Source organism: Cetorhinus maximus, chromosome 11 (assembly GCF_964194155.1).
Source record: "Cetorhinus maximus chromosome 11, sCetMax3.hap1.1, whole genome shotgun sequence".
In the NCBI taxonomy this organism is placed as follows: Eukaryota; Metazoa; Chordata; class Chondrichthyes; order Lamniformes; family Cetorhinidae; genus Cetorhinus; species Cetorhinus maximus.
Window position 1 is genome coordinate 77785456 of NC_135889.1, and position 14333 is coordinate 77799788.

A 14333-nucleotide genomic window follows, 5' to 3' on the forward strand; every position below is an offset into this window, starting at 1 on the left:
TTAGTTAATAAATACATAGTTAACCTAATTAAGATTATGGAGACTTCATTAAGACCTACCAAACAGTTTACAATAAGGAAAAACAGGAACTAACAAGAACCCTGGAATGTCACTCACAGAAAGTAGAACATATGAAAGAGGGCTTGAAATGTTTAAATGATGAACTTGTAGAAACAAATTCAATAAAAATGGATCTTAAATTAAAACTTTATGAACTTCAAGCATCAGAAATCTCTAGTAAGCATCATGCAAAAAGCCGGAAACAGGAGAAGGAATTGCTGATGAATCAGAAAAGTTGCTTCAAAGCAGAATTCACAACCAAAACAGATGAACTTCTTAAACTTCAGTCCAATCTGAACATGGAGGATGAGATGCGCAGTATGAAAGAGCAAATCCAGACTTTAAAAGCAGAAAAGGTGAGTTCTACAGAACAGATGAAGATCTAATGAATGAATTGAAAGAGCCTAAGGAGCAGCCCGTGACCATGGAAGAAAGATTCCGAAAAGAACTGAATGCTTAGGTGAAGTTGTTAAACTTACAAAAGAGCTCCACAGATAATTCTGAAACAAAAACAACTCGACTTAGAGTTGTTGCTGACCTGAATGAAAAGATTCATAAGTTCAAAAATCTACTGGAAAAGAAGTAATCAAATGTTTGGCTAAAATTGTGAAACAAGTGGGAATCAAGGTTCCATTGTTGAAATGTGAACTTCTATATGTGTTGCGGAGAGTTGCGCGATGAAAGAAGAGGAAGAACGCTATGGGAACGAGCACAGCGCTCGTCCACCCTGGAAAAGCACGGGATAAATCAACAACTGCCTATTGCCACAACTGCTGAATTGACAAAGAATGGTTCAATACTAATGAATGGAAAAAAAGGATGAAAAGATACCCAGATGCCAGGACAACTTCCAAATTAACAAAGTTTACCTGCAAGACAGAGCCTACCACTCCTCCGAATAAGATATGGAAGGATTATAAGGCCTCCAGATTGCCTGAACCTATGAACTCAGTGATTTGAAGAGGGGAGATGGGGTGGTAATAACAATGGGGTAAACTAGAATAACTTGAAAAAATTTGGGGAAGTGCAGTATAAGGGTGTGGTGCATATAGGGTTAATATGGGATTGAGTACAGCACCGCCCACACAGTGATGTAAAAGAGCACATGACCTGCATCGAGGTGTCAGTCTAGAGTTGGACAGAGCTGTCTGTACAAGTAAGCATGGAATCAGCTCCTAGCTTGAACCCTTTACTGTATGTATGTACATAGTTCTTGTAGTTAATAAATACATACAGTTAACCTATTTAAGACTATGTAGACTTCATTAAAACCTACCGAACAGTATCCAACGCCCTACAACAATAATGTAATCCCCTTGGCCTCATTGAGATCAATAATAATATCCTTAAAATGGTTTCTCATTTTGTACATATCTTAGGCAATATCTCAACCCAGCCCCTCCTTAACGATGAACCTCTGGTTCCACAGTGCCATATAACTCCTGTACTCACAGTTAAAAGCTGCTAAGATGAATAATTTTGCATAAAGAATAAGAGTTTTCATATTTTGGGTTTATTATCAAGGAAACAATTTACATAAATTTGAATGTGTTCTTAAATCAACATTTTTCATTATTGAAATGATTTAAAATGGTGTAAAATCTAATAAAATGTTTACAAATAGGTGTAAATAAAAACATTATGATTAAATGGAACTGCAAATAGAAGTAAATTAAAGAATGCATATAAATTGACAAGCAATATTTTATATGTTCAGTTTCGAAGTGGTGAATACAGTAGTAAGCAAGTTGGCCATTTATACACAAGTAAGTTTTTATATTGGTTACATAAATCAGCAATTAATGTAATTCTTCAACACGTTTATAGTAGAGTACAACTAATCCATTGGTGGTTCCTACTTAGAGTGAGCATCATTTAATCTTAAATTAATAAAATAGTATTTATAAGGGCAAATTATATAAAATTACATCACATAACCTTTTAGGAGTTTCTAATCATCAAATTGTATCAAAGTTCCAACTACAACTTACCATTTGGTCAGTTCTCAGTGCTACAGAGATCCAAGAACCAAAGAAAAATTTCCGAGTGACATTGTTGTTTATTTTTAATGTGACCCAATGGTTTTTGGGGTGTAGGCAATATGTTTTTACATTTATGATGAACATTCTGAATAAAATTCACGTTAAAACATTTCAATTATCACCAGGATATTGCACTGGTGACAATGCATTGCAAGGACTTTTTTTTTTACAAATATTGAGTCCTGCAGGAGGGAGGGTTTCCTGCGTAGCCTTTGCATGAATGAAAGAGCCTACATAATATAACAATAATGGTGCAATATTTTAGTTACAACATGGTGCAACTTGAAACTTAACCTGAGTAAACTACACAATAAGGTCATGTAATTATAGCAAACAGCAGTGAAATATCAGATTTATCCCCATTACATTGAGCACACGGTTCTGAAATGTGAAACTATCACTAATACATACATATATTAAAATCAGTCAAATTAATTCTCAAGAGTGGAATTTGTGATCTGATTGGTTAGCTATCAGATACCAATCGCTGGTAGGGTGCAGTGATTTCAAAGCAGTACCTCAGACATTTTGAGTTATAAATTACTAGCCATTATTGTTGGAGATATTGGAGTTGAAGCAGAACACATTTGTATAACATTCCTCCATCTGCTATTTTCATAGAGATGTTAACAGATTTATTTTAAATGGTTTAGTACCACTGATAAAATAACAGATAGAGGAATGTGATAGGAATATGTCAAGCATATGTCTACTAATATTACTAACAGTAAAACCTAGGCTATAATGTGTTAGTGTGTATTTTGCACTTTAATTAATTGCCTCAATCTTAATATACGATTAAACAAGTTTCAAATCAATGTAGGATAATGATTATATTATGTAAACATCTTAGTTCTATACTGAAATTGTGGCACCTCAAGTTTAATGTGAACAATTATGCGCTATTTCATGCTTTGATAGGATCTATTCCATACTCCAGCAAACAAACAGTATGGTCCCAGAATGGAGCTCTTGTAAATAACACATCAAGGAAAACCAAACAATAATAAAAACCGCAGCCCTAAAAATCGATAGCCATATTAGAATAATCTCACCATAGCTTCCGTTAATGTTCACTGAAAAAGCCAGAACAAGCCAAGACCTGGTCATGTTGCTATCAAACTTTTCCCAGAGTTTCCTCTATGGCTTATTGAATTCCAAACGTACTCATTGCCACAAGAAAATGGATAGGGTTTGTGGGTCTATAGCTTTGAGTGGTTAAGTGAGGTGCATATGGTTAGATCAGATGATGAGCATGAAAGTGGGGTCCACAAGGGAGTTCAAGTTGGGATTGGGATCTGAATCCCCAGAGACCAAGTGGTTAAAAAAAAATGCTACCTTCTTGAGAAGGGGGCTTCCATAACATTTTTCTGGAGAAGGGAACTCCCCGCAGGTCATCACCCTGTGCCAGACTTTCCAATTTACTGCATGCTAAAGATGCACACTAGTGGGCTCAGGAGCTTGCCATAGCTAATTAGGAAAACAGCCCTAACCCTGGAGAGCAGCAGCAATTTCCAGAAAGTACAAGCCCAGTGCAAGTGCTGAGACAATTTTTGAGGCTAATATGTTTTGTGGAGATTCCCTGCCTAAATAGCTGTTAAAGGGTTTAACATTAATATTACCACATGACATAAATGACATGAAGTTCCACGAAGATTTAAAGGCGAACTGAGACCTGGAACACACTACCTGAAAGGCTGATGAAATCAGATTCCATAGAAGCTTTCAAAGGGCAACTGAACATGTACTTGAAGAGGACTAATTTGTAGGGTTATGGGGAAAAGCTGGGGAGCGGGACTAATTTGTATAGCTCTTTTTAAGAGCCAGCATAACCACAATGTGCTGAATAGTCTCATTTTGTGCTGGAAAGTTCAATGATTCTGGGAGTAGCAGCAAGTGATGCCATGTGGGATAGGACGCAAATGGCCCCTTTTTTCAAACTCTATAGCTGAAATTACACCAAATGTGAATGTAGTGTAATCAGCATTTAGTATGACAAGCGGCAACTTTTTCTTTTTCTTCTAAAAATCCTTCATGCCTTCCAAGGGCAAATTAACCAATCTGAAAGTGGGTGACTTTTCAATAGGACATGGATCAGAGAGAAGTACAACAGTGAGTACTGATTCTCTGACCTGCATGTTCATTGAGCGCAGCTCCCTGCTGGGGGAGGAGGATCAATTAATTTATTCTCCAATGCAACTTCAAAACATCAGTTACAAGCTAATTCCTGTTCAGAAATATCAACTGTGACAGATTGTTTTGCAAATAATGGTAAATCACAAGGAAATTAAGCTTGCACAAAGCAAAAATAGTCATTTATTGGTATGCAATGTTACATAATCACAGAAATGTTACAGCGCAGAAGGAGGCCATTTGGCCCTTTGTGTCTGCACTGGCCCTTAGGTTGTTCAATTTTATTTCGTTCTTAATGAGACCTGCAATTTCCCCATCATGTTTACAGAGATCCAAAGTGCAGTGTTTGTTTGAAATAAGTCATATTGCCAATTGGAACGTGTACAAACACTGCAAATAATATACGAATATCCTCAGATATTGAGGCTTATTTATTATTATGGAGAGAACAAAATAAAATTCATTTTAAATACCCGGGTTGTTACATTTTATCAACACAAATGCTTGAAATAATAGCTTGCTAGCAATAGCCATAATGTATTTTTTGTTCACTTTAAAATATTTTCTGCCTTATTGATTGAGATTGAAACATTGTTTTAGAAAACGTGACATGTGGATGTACAAATGATTGTAGGCAGAACCGGTTAGACCATGGTCCTTATCTGTATACCACTGAAATATAAAGGAAAAAGAAAATCAGCATTTATTTTGTTTAGAGATTATAATTGATTTTTTAAAATCCTCCCAACAATCAACTGCATACAGTACTGGCTTTTTTGTTAAACATTCTGAAATTATTCCAAATTGTCTGCATTTTTTCATGTCATAGCCTTTCCTGTTTAAAGTTGCTGATATCCATACATGCTGTTAGCTAAAATATTTCCTTTGTAATCTTGTTTAATGCTTAGTCTCAAATCTGAAACATTTTAATAATCAATATTTATCTTTGATATTTGAGGGGCATGGATTGGTCCATTTCGATACTCTTGCTTGAGAATTGCATGCTGAAATATGAACTTATTCCCTCATTACCTCTAACCTACTCTCCCTTCAAGTTTGGCTTGTGGCTTAGTGTATGGCATTGAAAGAGTTAACTCTCTTATATTTATCAAAATAATTACATAGATTGATTAGTATTTCCTCTACATGTTCCATTCTGATATCCTGGTGAAATACTTATTGTCCTCCGCAGTCACTCCTAACAATACCGTACTAATTTTTGAACCACATTGGAACATAGGAGCAGGAGCAGGAAATTCAGCCCCTCAAGCCTGCTCCGCCATTTAATGGCTGATCTATATATTTAAGTACCTCAACATGCCATGGCTCCACATGCTTTTATCTTGTCTTGTCTAGCAAAAATCTGATTGAGCTTAGATTTAAAAAAAGATTAATTCAGCTAGTATCTATACTGCTTTTTGTGGATCAGAGTTCTGCAATTCTACCTCCCTTTGCATGAAAAAGTCTTTCCTAGCTTCTTTCTTGAGGGCATGGCTCTGATTTTAAGGTTATGCCCCCTTGTCCTAGATTCTCCCAACTACTTAAAAAGTTTCTATCTACCCTCTCAATTCCTTTCAAAATCCTGAAAACCTCATCAAAATCAAATCAGGCTTAATCTTCTATAGCCTAGGCCCTGCTGTCCTTCTAAGGTTTATACTGTCCTTTGTAAAGTGTGATGCCTAGAACTGTACACAGTCCTCTAAAAATGGCTCAACCAGTGCTTTGTATAGCTGGAGCGAAATTTCCGTTCCTTTTTCTAGCCCTCTAATTATACAGGCTATCATTTTATAAGCCACTTTGAATATTTTTCGTACCTTACTGCTATATTTTAGTGATTTGTGTACATGATATCTTTGAATCACAATTGTTTCTAGCTTTTCACTATTTAAATAATACATGAATCTAACCTTTTGTGCTCCAAAATGAATGACCTCACACTTACCTCACACTCACATTGAAGTCCAACTGCAACAGTTTCACCCACTCACTTAATCTAGCAATGTTCCTTGTAATGTTCCCATCTACAGTACTTACTATATCACCAATCATTGTATCATTGGCCATTGGTGGTCGCATAGTGGTGTTGTCACTGGGCTAGTATTCCAGAGACCCAGGGTAATGCTCTGGGGATCTGGGTTCAAATCCCACCACATCAGATGGTGAAATTTGAATTCAGTAAAAATCTGGAATTAAAATGACCATGAAACCTTTGCTGATTCCATCTGTTATCCTTACCTGGTCTGGACTGCATGTGACTCCAGACACACAGAAATGTGGTTGACTCTTAAAAATGCCCTCTGAAACGGCCTAGTTGTCACCACCACCTTCTCAACATCAACTAGGGATGGGCAATAAATGCCAGCCAGTGAAGCTTACATCCCTTCAATTCCATGAGTGTTAATAACAACAATATGCTTTGAGATAGTTATTCAAGGGTAACCAATATCTTTCTATATACATTCACCAGGCTCTTTCCCTGCTTGCCACCATAACTTTGGCAGAGGTTTAGTGAACATCCTGTCTGCAAGCATAAATGGGGATTCCATTGAACTCCTACCAAAGTCAGCAGAGTGGGAGAAGCTCGGAGGAAAATCCCAGTAATTGATTCTATATTAATGAACTAGGTCTTGCTGGAATGGAACATCTTGCTCGAGTAGAGCTTGTCATGTTAGCTGGACATTTTTTTCTGCACCGTTCAACTCAAAATTATTTTGCTCTGTAAGTTGCTGGAGTTTCATGGTGAGGCAAAATGTGTATCTGGCACATCAACGATTACCAGGACCAACAATGTATTTCCTTTAAAGAGATTTAAGAAATGAGAAAGCAGAGGGATTGATTATGAGGGTGAATTAGAGTCAAATCATATGCAGAAACAGAAATAAAGTGAGGGAAAGAAAGATTTGATGAAAGGAGAGAGAGAGAAAAGGCTCATAAAGGAATGGTAAGGCAAACTTATTAAAATTTAATTTGGCTGATGTCAGGTACATTTAAAAATTGATATTTTTTATGTCTCTAACAATAATTACATGCAGGAATGAGACTGAACTGTTTAAATGGTTCTCATTCTGGGCCAAAGAGATTGATTGGATTGCATTAATAATTATCACATTGTTAGAAAGGAACTTACATGCTTAATTACCATACTTGACTTTGTGTGGCAAATTTAATGGCCAATTAATATACAAATCGAGCAAGTTTTTAAAAATAATGTGGAAGCTAAGGGAGAGATACCATTTGTACAAAGCAAACAACAGAGCGGTGTAAATCAATGAGCAAGGCTTTTGACAAGTTCCCACAAGACAGGTTGGCCAAAAATGTAAAAGCCCTTGAGGTCCAAGAGAGAGTGGCAAATTGGATACAAAACTGGCTTCATGTCAGGAAGCAAAGGGTTATAACTGATGGGCTTTCTTCCAACTGGAAGGTTGTTGCCAATGGGGTTCCTTCGGGCTCAGTTCCTAGGTCCCTTGCTTTTTCTAGTTTATATTAATGATTTAGACTCAAATATAGGGGACATGATAAAGAAGTGTGCAGGTGATACGAACATTGTCCATGTGGTTAGCAGTGAGGAGAAAAACTTTAGATGGCAGGAAAATATCAATGTTTTGGTCAGTTGGGATGAAAAGTGAAAAATAGAATTCAATCTGGAAAAATGTGAGGTATTGCATTTTGGGAGGTGCAGCAAGGCAGGGGAATATACAGTAAATGGCAGGATACTGAATAGTGTGAAGGAACAGGGGGACCGAAATAGACATCCATGGGTCCTTAAGGTAGTAGGATGGGTTGATAAGGTGGTTAAGAAAGCATATGGCATACTTTCTTAGCCAAGGCAGGAAGCAGAGAGTAGGAATAAACATGGCATTTTCAAGTTGGCAGGTTCTGACTAGCAGATTGCCTCAAGAATTGGTGCTAGCTCCTCAGCTTTTTACAATCTATATTGATGACTTAGACAAAGAGATCAATCAAGAGTAATGTGTCCAAGGTTTTTGATGATACAAAGCTAGGTGGGACTGTAAGCTGTGAAGAGCACGCAAAGAGATATAGACAGGTGAAAAGAGTGGACAACAAGGTGGTAGATGGAGAATAATGTGGAGAAGTGTGAGACTATTCACTTTGGTGGTAAAAACAGAAAAGCAGAATATTTTTTAAAAGGCATGAAACTTGTAACTATTGATGTTCAGAAGGACTTGGGTGTACTCATACAAGGCACACAGTAAGTTAGAATACAAGTATGGCAAGTAATTAGGAAGGCAAACGCCATGTTGGCCTTATTGCAAAGAGATTGGAGTACATGAATAAGAAAGTCTTGCTTTAATTGTTTAGGGCTTTGGTAAGACCACACTTGGAGCACTGTGTGCACATTTGGTCTCCATATTTAAGGAAGGCTGTACTTGCATTGCCGGCGCTGCAGTGATGGTTCACTAGATTGGTTCCTGGGATGAGATTTTTAATTTGATGAGAGGCTAAGTGAACTGGGCCTATTCTCTCTGGGTTTCGACGAATAAGAGGTGATCTCATTGAATCAAGATTCTGAAGGGTCTTGATAGGCTAGACTCATTCAGAGAGACAGTGCAGACACAATGGGTCAAATGGCCTCCTTCTGTGCTGTAACAATTCTGTGATAGCCACAGTGTTTCCCTTGGCTGGGAAATCTAGAAAATTAAGGTACAGTCTCAGGATAAGGGGTCAATCATTTAGGGCTGAGATGAGGAAATATTTCTTCATTCAAAGGGTTGTGAATCTTTGGAATTTTCTACCCCAGGGTTTGTGGATGCTCCCTTGTTGAGCACCTGCAAACCATGTTTAAGGCTGAGATAGACAGACTTTTTGTCTCTCAGAGAATCAGAATATATGTGGAGTGGGCCGGAAAGTGGAATTAAAGTCAATGAAAATGTGGAATTAAGGTCAATGATCAGCCATTTCAACAGTGGAGCAGGCTCCGAGGTACTTTACTGGTTTACTCCCATTGCTATTTCTTATGTTTTTATGGAATATGAGAAGGGAGGTTATGCTGAAACTGTATAAAACTAGTTATACCACAGCTTGAGTACCACATGCAGTTCTGGTCATCACATTATAGGAAAGGTGCAATTGGACAGGAGTAGATGCAGTGGAAATTTACGAGGATGCTACCGGGTTTGGAAAATTTTTACTATGAGGAAAGATTGGATAGGCTGGGGTTATTTTCCTCGGAACAGAGGAATTGAGGTGTATAAAGTTGTGAAGAGCCTTGGTAGAGCAAACAGGGGTGACCTATTTGCCTTAGCAGAAGGTTAAAAACCTAGGGGAAATAGAGTTGAGTAATTGATAGAAAGTTTAGAGGGGAGATGAGGAAACAATTTTTCATCCAGAGAGGATAAGGACCTTTAACTCACTATCTGAAAGGGTGACAGAGGCAGAAACTCTCGCTGCATTTCAAAAGTACTTGGACATCTAATTGAAAAACTGTGATCTGCAGGGCTACGGATCTAGTGCACGACGGTTGGATTAAGCTGGGCAGGTCTTTGGCGACCGATGAGCCGAATGGCCTCTTTTTGTATTATAAATTTTCTATGATTTATATGAAGTTCTGGAAATTCACAACTCACTGCATCTCTCTTACCCCCTGAAATTGTTGGCCAATTTGTCCATTAGAAAAGATGGGCAATATTAACACATCATTACCTTTCCAGCAAGAACCAGCCCAATATATTCTTTCGGTTATATTTTATAGCCTAATACAAATAACTTGTACAAAAAGAATGAGCCACAAAGCAGATAAGGTAACACCTTTTTAAGCCTCTAAGCCTTAACGTACCATTGCTTGGAAGTCTACTTCTTTGTCAACAAGAGCCTTTGAAATATGTGCTGATTGCTGGAAATGGACATTATCTGAAAAAGAGTGTATTAGTGAAATTATATTCCAGTCTGCTTGATATGTTAAAGCTAAGGCAAACAAGTTGCATTAGCTGTAAGTGACAATTCCAAATGATACATTCAAAAAATCTGGCACTGAAATCTTTTGGTAAGCATTATAATGCATTAAATTGTACAAATATGCATTCTGTCAATATATGCCGACAATTACTCAGATGTTAAATAGGATGTCTAACGTTTTATAATGAAGTATTATTGCTTGCTCAGTATTTGCTCTGCAGATTGGTTTCCGATCTGCAGTTTAAATATAACTATGATTTACTTAAGCTATTGGATGATTTAGAATCTATCAAGCTCACCATCTGCTGTTCCATGGATGAGGAGGTAATCAACAGATCTGAAGTTTTCAGCTCTTTCCATCACAGTAGAATTCTGGAAAGCAATTTAAAGAATTACAGGAAAACTCCTCAGTTGGAAACTGATGACTAAGCACAAAATATTAAAGGATTACAAAGGGCACATGTACAGTAATATATTTTATTTCAGTTGTTTTAAAATTTTAAACAACTATTTTTTTCTTTAATCAAGGATTCAAGAATGAAAAGATCCAGGTTCATTTCAGTATAAACATTTAAAAGGGAGTCAGATGAGCTTATGGTTGTGGCTAATATAGGCACATAAGGTAGATGGAATATTGGAAGATGTGCCTTCTTGTCACTGGGGTCTCCTGGAATTTGTTTTAATCAACTTCAGGATTTGACAAGGAACCTCCCAAATGTCTTATCCCTGAATTAGACTAGGGTTTTTTCTTGGGTTTTGCCTCCTCCAGGTGACCTTGGGCCAGACTTCTGTAGAGTCGAAAAAACTCCACAGACCTTTAAAAATGGCAGGTGGGACCAGAATGTAGAAGTTCTGCCTCATTTCTGACACATTCAATTTTTGCCAACAGTGGGAAGGGGACATGGCGTGATTCACACAGTGGGGATATCCAAACTCAGCAGGGCCATTTTAACTTAGTGCTGAGTTCAAACAGATCCCATTTGGCTGTCGCAAGGGCCTTGACCCACATGTGGTAGTCACAAATTGATAGCATAGACATAAACAGTCATGGAAGGTGGATAAGGTCTACTTAAGTGTCATAGTCTGAAGTCTTTTTTTGAAATCCCCTGCTTTTTAAACATGAAAAAAGACAGGGTGAATCTATCAGCGAGAGTTTAAAAAAAAAACCTCTGTTGGACTGCTTTGATAAACAGGCAATCTAGTGTAGGCTATAAAAACAATTACCATCTTCTCATGCAATTTCAATAGAGCTCTTTTTTTGGCATTTCCCCAAGGGCTAGTATTATTAAGAATGCTTGGCTGAGTTTCAAAAGCTACAATTATCTCAGCAAGCTGTTCTGAGTTCATGGTTTGGTTGACAGTTTAAAAAGAGGCCATTAATAGATTAACTGTCTTTGATTTGGAGTCAGAATAGAAGTTTGTTTTTATTTAATGAGAGATTAACCACTTGAGGGAACTTAAAAACTTTAAAAGGGGGGTTTCTTGAATGGAAGTTTTTTTCACTGTCAAGTGTGTATGAGTAAGAGCTGCATTAGATTATTAGAAGTTATTTTTTTCCCATCTCCACACGGCTCCTCAGATCTTTCCATGGAGGATACCGGGTGAGCAGCTATGGAGGTGGCATTCAGGTATGAGGGGGCATGGGGGTGAGTTGGCATGGAGGTGGCATGGGGGGATATGAGGGGGCATGGTGTGGGTGGGAGGCATGAGTTGGCACAGCAACATAGGAAATCGAAGCAGGAGTAGGATGTTTGGCCTCTCGAGCCTGATCCACCATTTAACCAGAACCTGACTGATTTTCTACCTCAGCATAATTTTCCCACACTATCCCCATATGCCTTGATATTTTTAGTATCCAGAAATATATCGATCTCTGTTTTGAATATACTCAATGATAGAGCCTCCACTGCCCTCAGGGGTAGAGAATTGCAAAGATTCACCATCCTCTGAGTGAAGAAATTCCTCCTAATCTCAGTCCTAAATGGCCTACCTCGTATTCTGAAACTGTGTCCCCTGGTTCTAGATCCCCTAACCAGGGGAACTATCCTTCCTGCATCTACTCTGCTGAGCCCTATAAGAATTTTCTATCCTTCAATGAGATCACCTCTCATTCATCTAAACTCTAGAGAATACAGGCCCCATCTCCTCAATCTCTCCTCATAGGATAATCCCACTATCACATGGATCAGTCTGGTGAACCTTCGTTGCACTCCCTCTATATAAAGTATATCTTACCTTGGGTAAAGCGACCAAAACTGTGCACAAAACTCCAGGAACAGTCTCACCAAAGCTCTATACAACTGCAGCAAGACATCTTTACTCCTGTATTCATATCCTCTTGCAATAAAGGCCAACATACCATTTGCCTTCCTAATTACTTGCTGCATGTTAGCTTTCAGCATGGGGGTATGAGGTGCCATGGGGGTTGGTGGGGGCATGAGTTGGAAGTTGCATGGGGGTGGCATGAGGGTATGGGGGACCGGGGAGAGGTTGGTGGGTGAGAAAGTTTGAGGGGTGTGGGCAAGAGGGTCCAACAGTGTCTAAAACAGAACAACTGAGTTGAAGTCCCAGAGAATCGAGGCAGGCTTTCTAACCACCCCACCTTGGCACTTGCCCGCCCATGGCCTCTTAGGATCTGCTTCTAGGGACCCGGCCCCAACTCAATCCCACCCCTGCCTCCCCAGAGCAAAAAGTGGGTCTAACAGGGTACTTTAAACTGAGGTGTGTCTGCCTAGTCAAGAAATTTCCCAATTTGAGCTACCCGCCTCAATAGTGAAAATCCATGACAGTGTAGGGCAGTGGAACAGTGAACAGACCTTGTGGTCTATTGTTGTTCATAATTTTAAAAATCCTGAGTGAAATTTAGACACTATCTCAACTTATACAATGCAAAATCTGTACTTGTAGGAAGATGATATTTTTAATTGGTTTGAATGAATGCTCTGAAGTGCAGCAGAGGCAACTTGCAGTTAGTCATTTTGAAAAGTGGATAAATGAATAGATAACTTGACCTTGGGTCATGTGGATTCACTATCATATCCAATATATGTAATTGCATGAGCACAAATTTTTAAAAAATACTGAACCAGACAAACATGCTAAAATAAAAATTGTTGGTTTCAGAGCAAAATGGATCTGAAAAAAAAGAGTTCAGCCAATAATGTCAGGAAGGACATAACCAATGTTTGTTTTGGGCTCATGGGTTGTTTTTCCATTTTACCCTATTTGTAATTACATACTTACTGTGCGACACAACTTTGGGGCAAATTTAACCTAACCCACCTGTTGGGAAATTGATGAAATCAGGTACAAAGCTGCTTTTGCACCCCATGTGACTTACTCTATATTGAAGTCAATAGACAGTAATATTGGACAGGGCATAATATTGGCATTCAACATGATTCTGTGGATTTCCAGCTTGGTGAGTAACATTAAAATCATTACCAATATATTTGAAACTTAATTGTGACTTACCTTGTAGAACTGAAGATTGTCTTTTTCAGTTGGGTAGCCCATGTAACGCTCTGTGTATGTACTATCTATAATGTTCAAGACAGAGTGAATTTTTATTGAATAAATACACAAGAAATATATTCAAACAAATCTGTAAAAACAATTATTCTCTGTTTTGTATGAGATTTAAACGAACTATTTCAGTTTCTAAGCTGAGTACTTATTTGTTATATGTTGTATATCTCCTGCACCTTATTTAAATTATTACAATGGGCAGAATTTTGCCCTTGGTGGGCATGCGGGCCCCACCGGCTTGGCGGCGGGCGGACAGCCGACCCCCACCACCGAAATGGGGCCCGCCGCCATTTTGAGTGGGTGGGCCAATTAAGGCCCGCCCAGCGGCCTGCCCGACAGGAAGTGCTATGCGCTTCCTGTGCGGGGGTGGGGGTGGGGGGGGGATTCCCCTTCTGTCAAAGTGAGCTCTTTCGTGCTTGCATGTGAAAGAGCACACTGCTCCCTGAAGCAAAGTGCTGTCTCAGGGAGTTTACTGGCAGATAAGAAAAGTCAAAAATTAGAGAAATATTAAAATTATTAACATGTCTCCCTCATGTGACAATGTCACACGAGATGGGACATGTTAATAAAAACGACATAAACTTTATTAAAATTTTTAAAAACGGACATGAAACCTCATCCTGCCAGTGGATGAGGTTTCATGTATTATCAGAAGTC

At 38.4% G+C, this 14333-nt stretch overlaps 1 protein-coding gene across 9 annotated transcripts in view; it reads right to left on the reverse strand.

The window, feature by feature from the left end:
• Nucleotides 1-1565: 1565 nt before the first annotated feature.
• The window catches only part of fap (fibroblast activation protein, alpha), a 111351-nt gene continuing 98583 nt past the window's right edge, over nucleotides 1566-14333 (reverse strand). For all 9 annotated transcript variants that reach the window (XM_078552288.1, XM_078552283.1, XM_078552286.1 and 6 more), the window contains 4 exons: nucleotides 13623-13687; nucleotides 10448-10520; nucleotides 10030-10103; nucleotides 1566-4907 (listed from right to left, as the gene is read on the reverse strand). In XM_078552288.1, coding sequence (XP_078408414.1) covers nucleotides 4806-4907; nucleotides 10030-10103; nucleotides 10448-10520; nucleotides 13623-13687 — 314 coding nt within the window. In that variant the 3' untranslated portion in view covers nucleotides 1566-4805. The remainder of the gene's footprint in view (nucleotides 4908-10029; nucleotides 10104-10447; nucleotides 10521-13622; nucleotides 13688-14333) is intronic.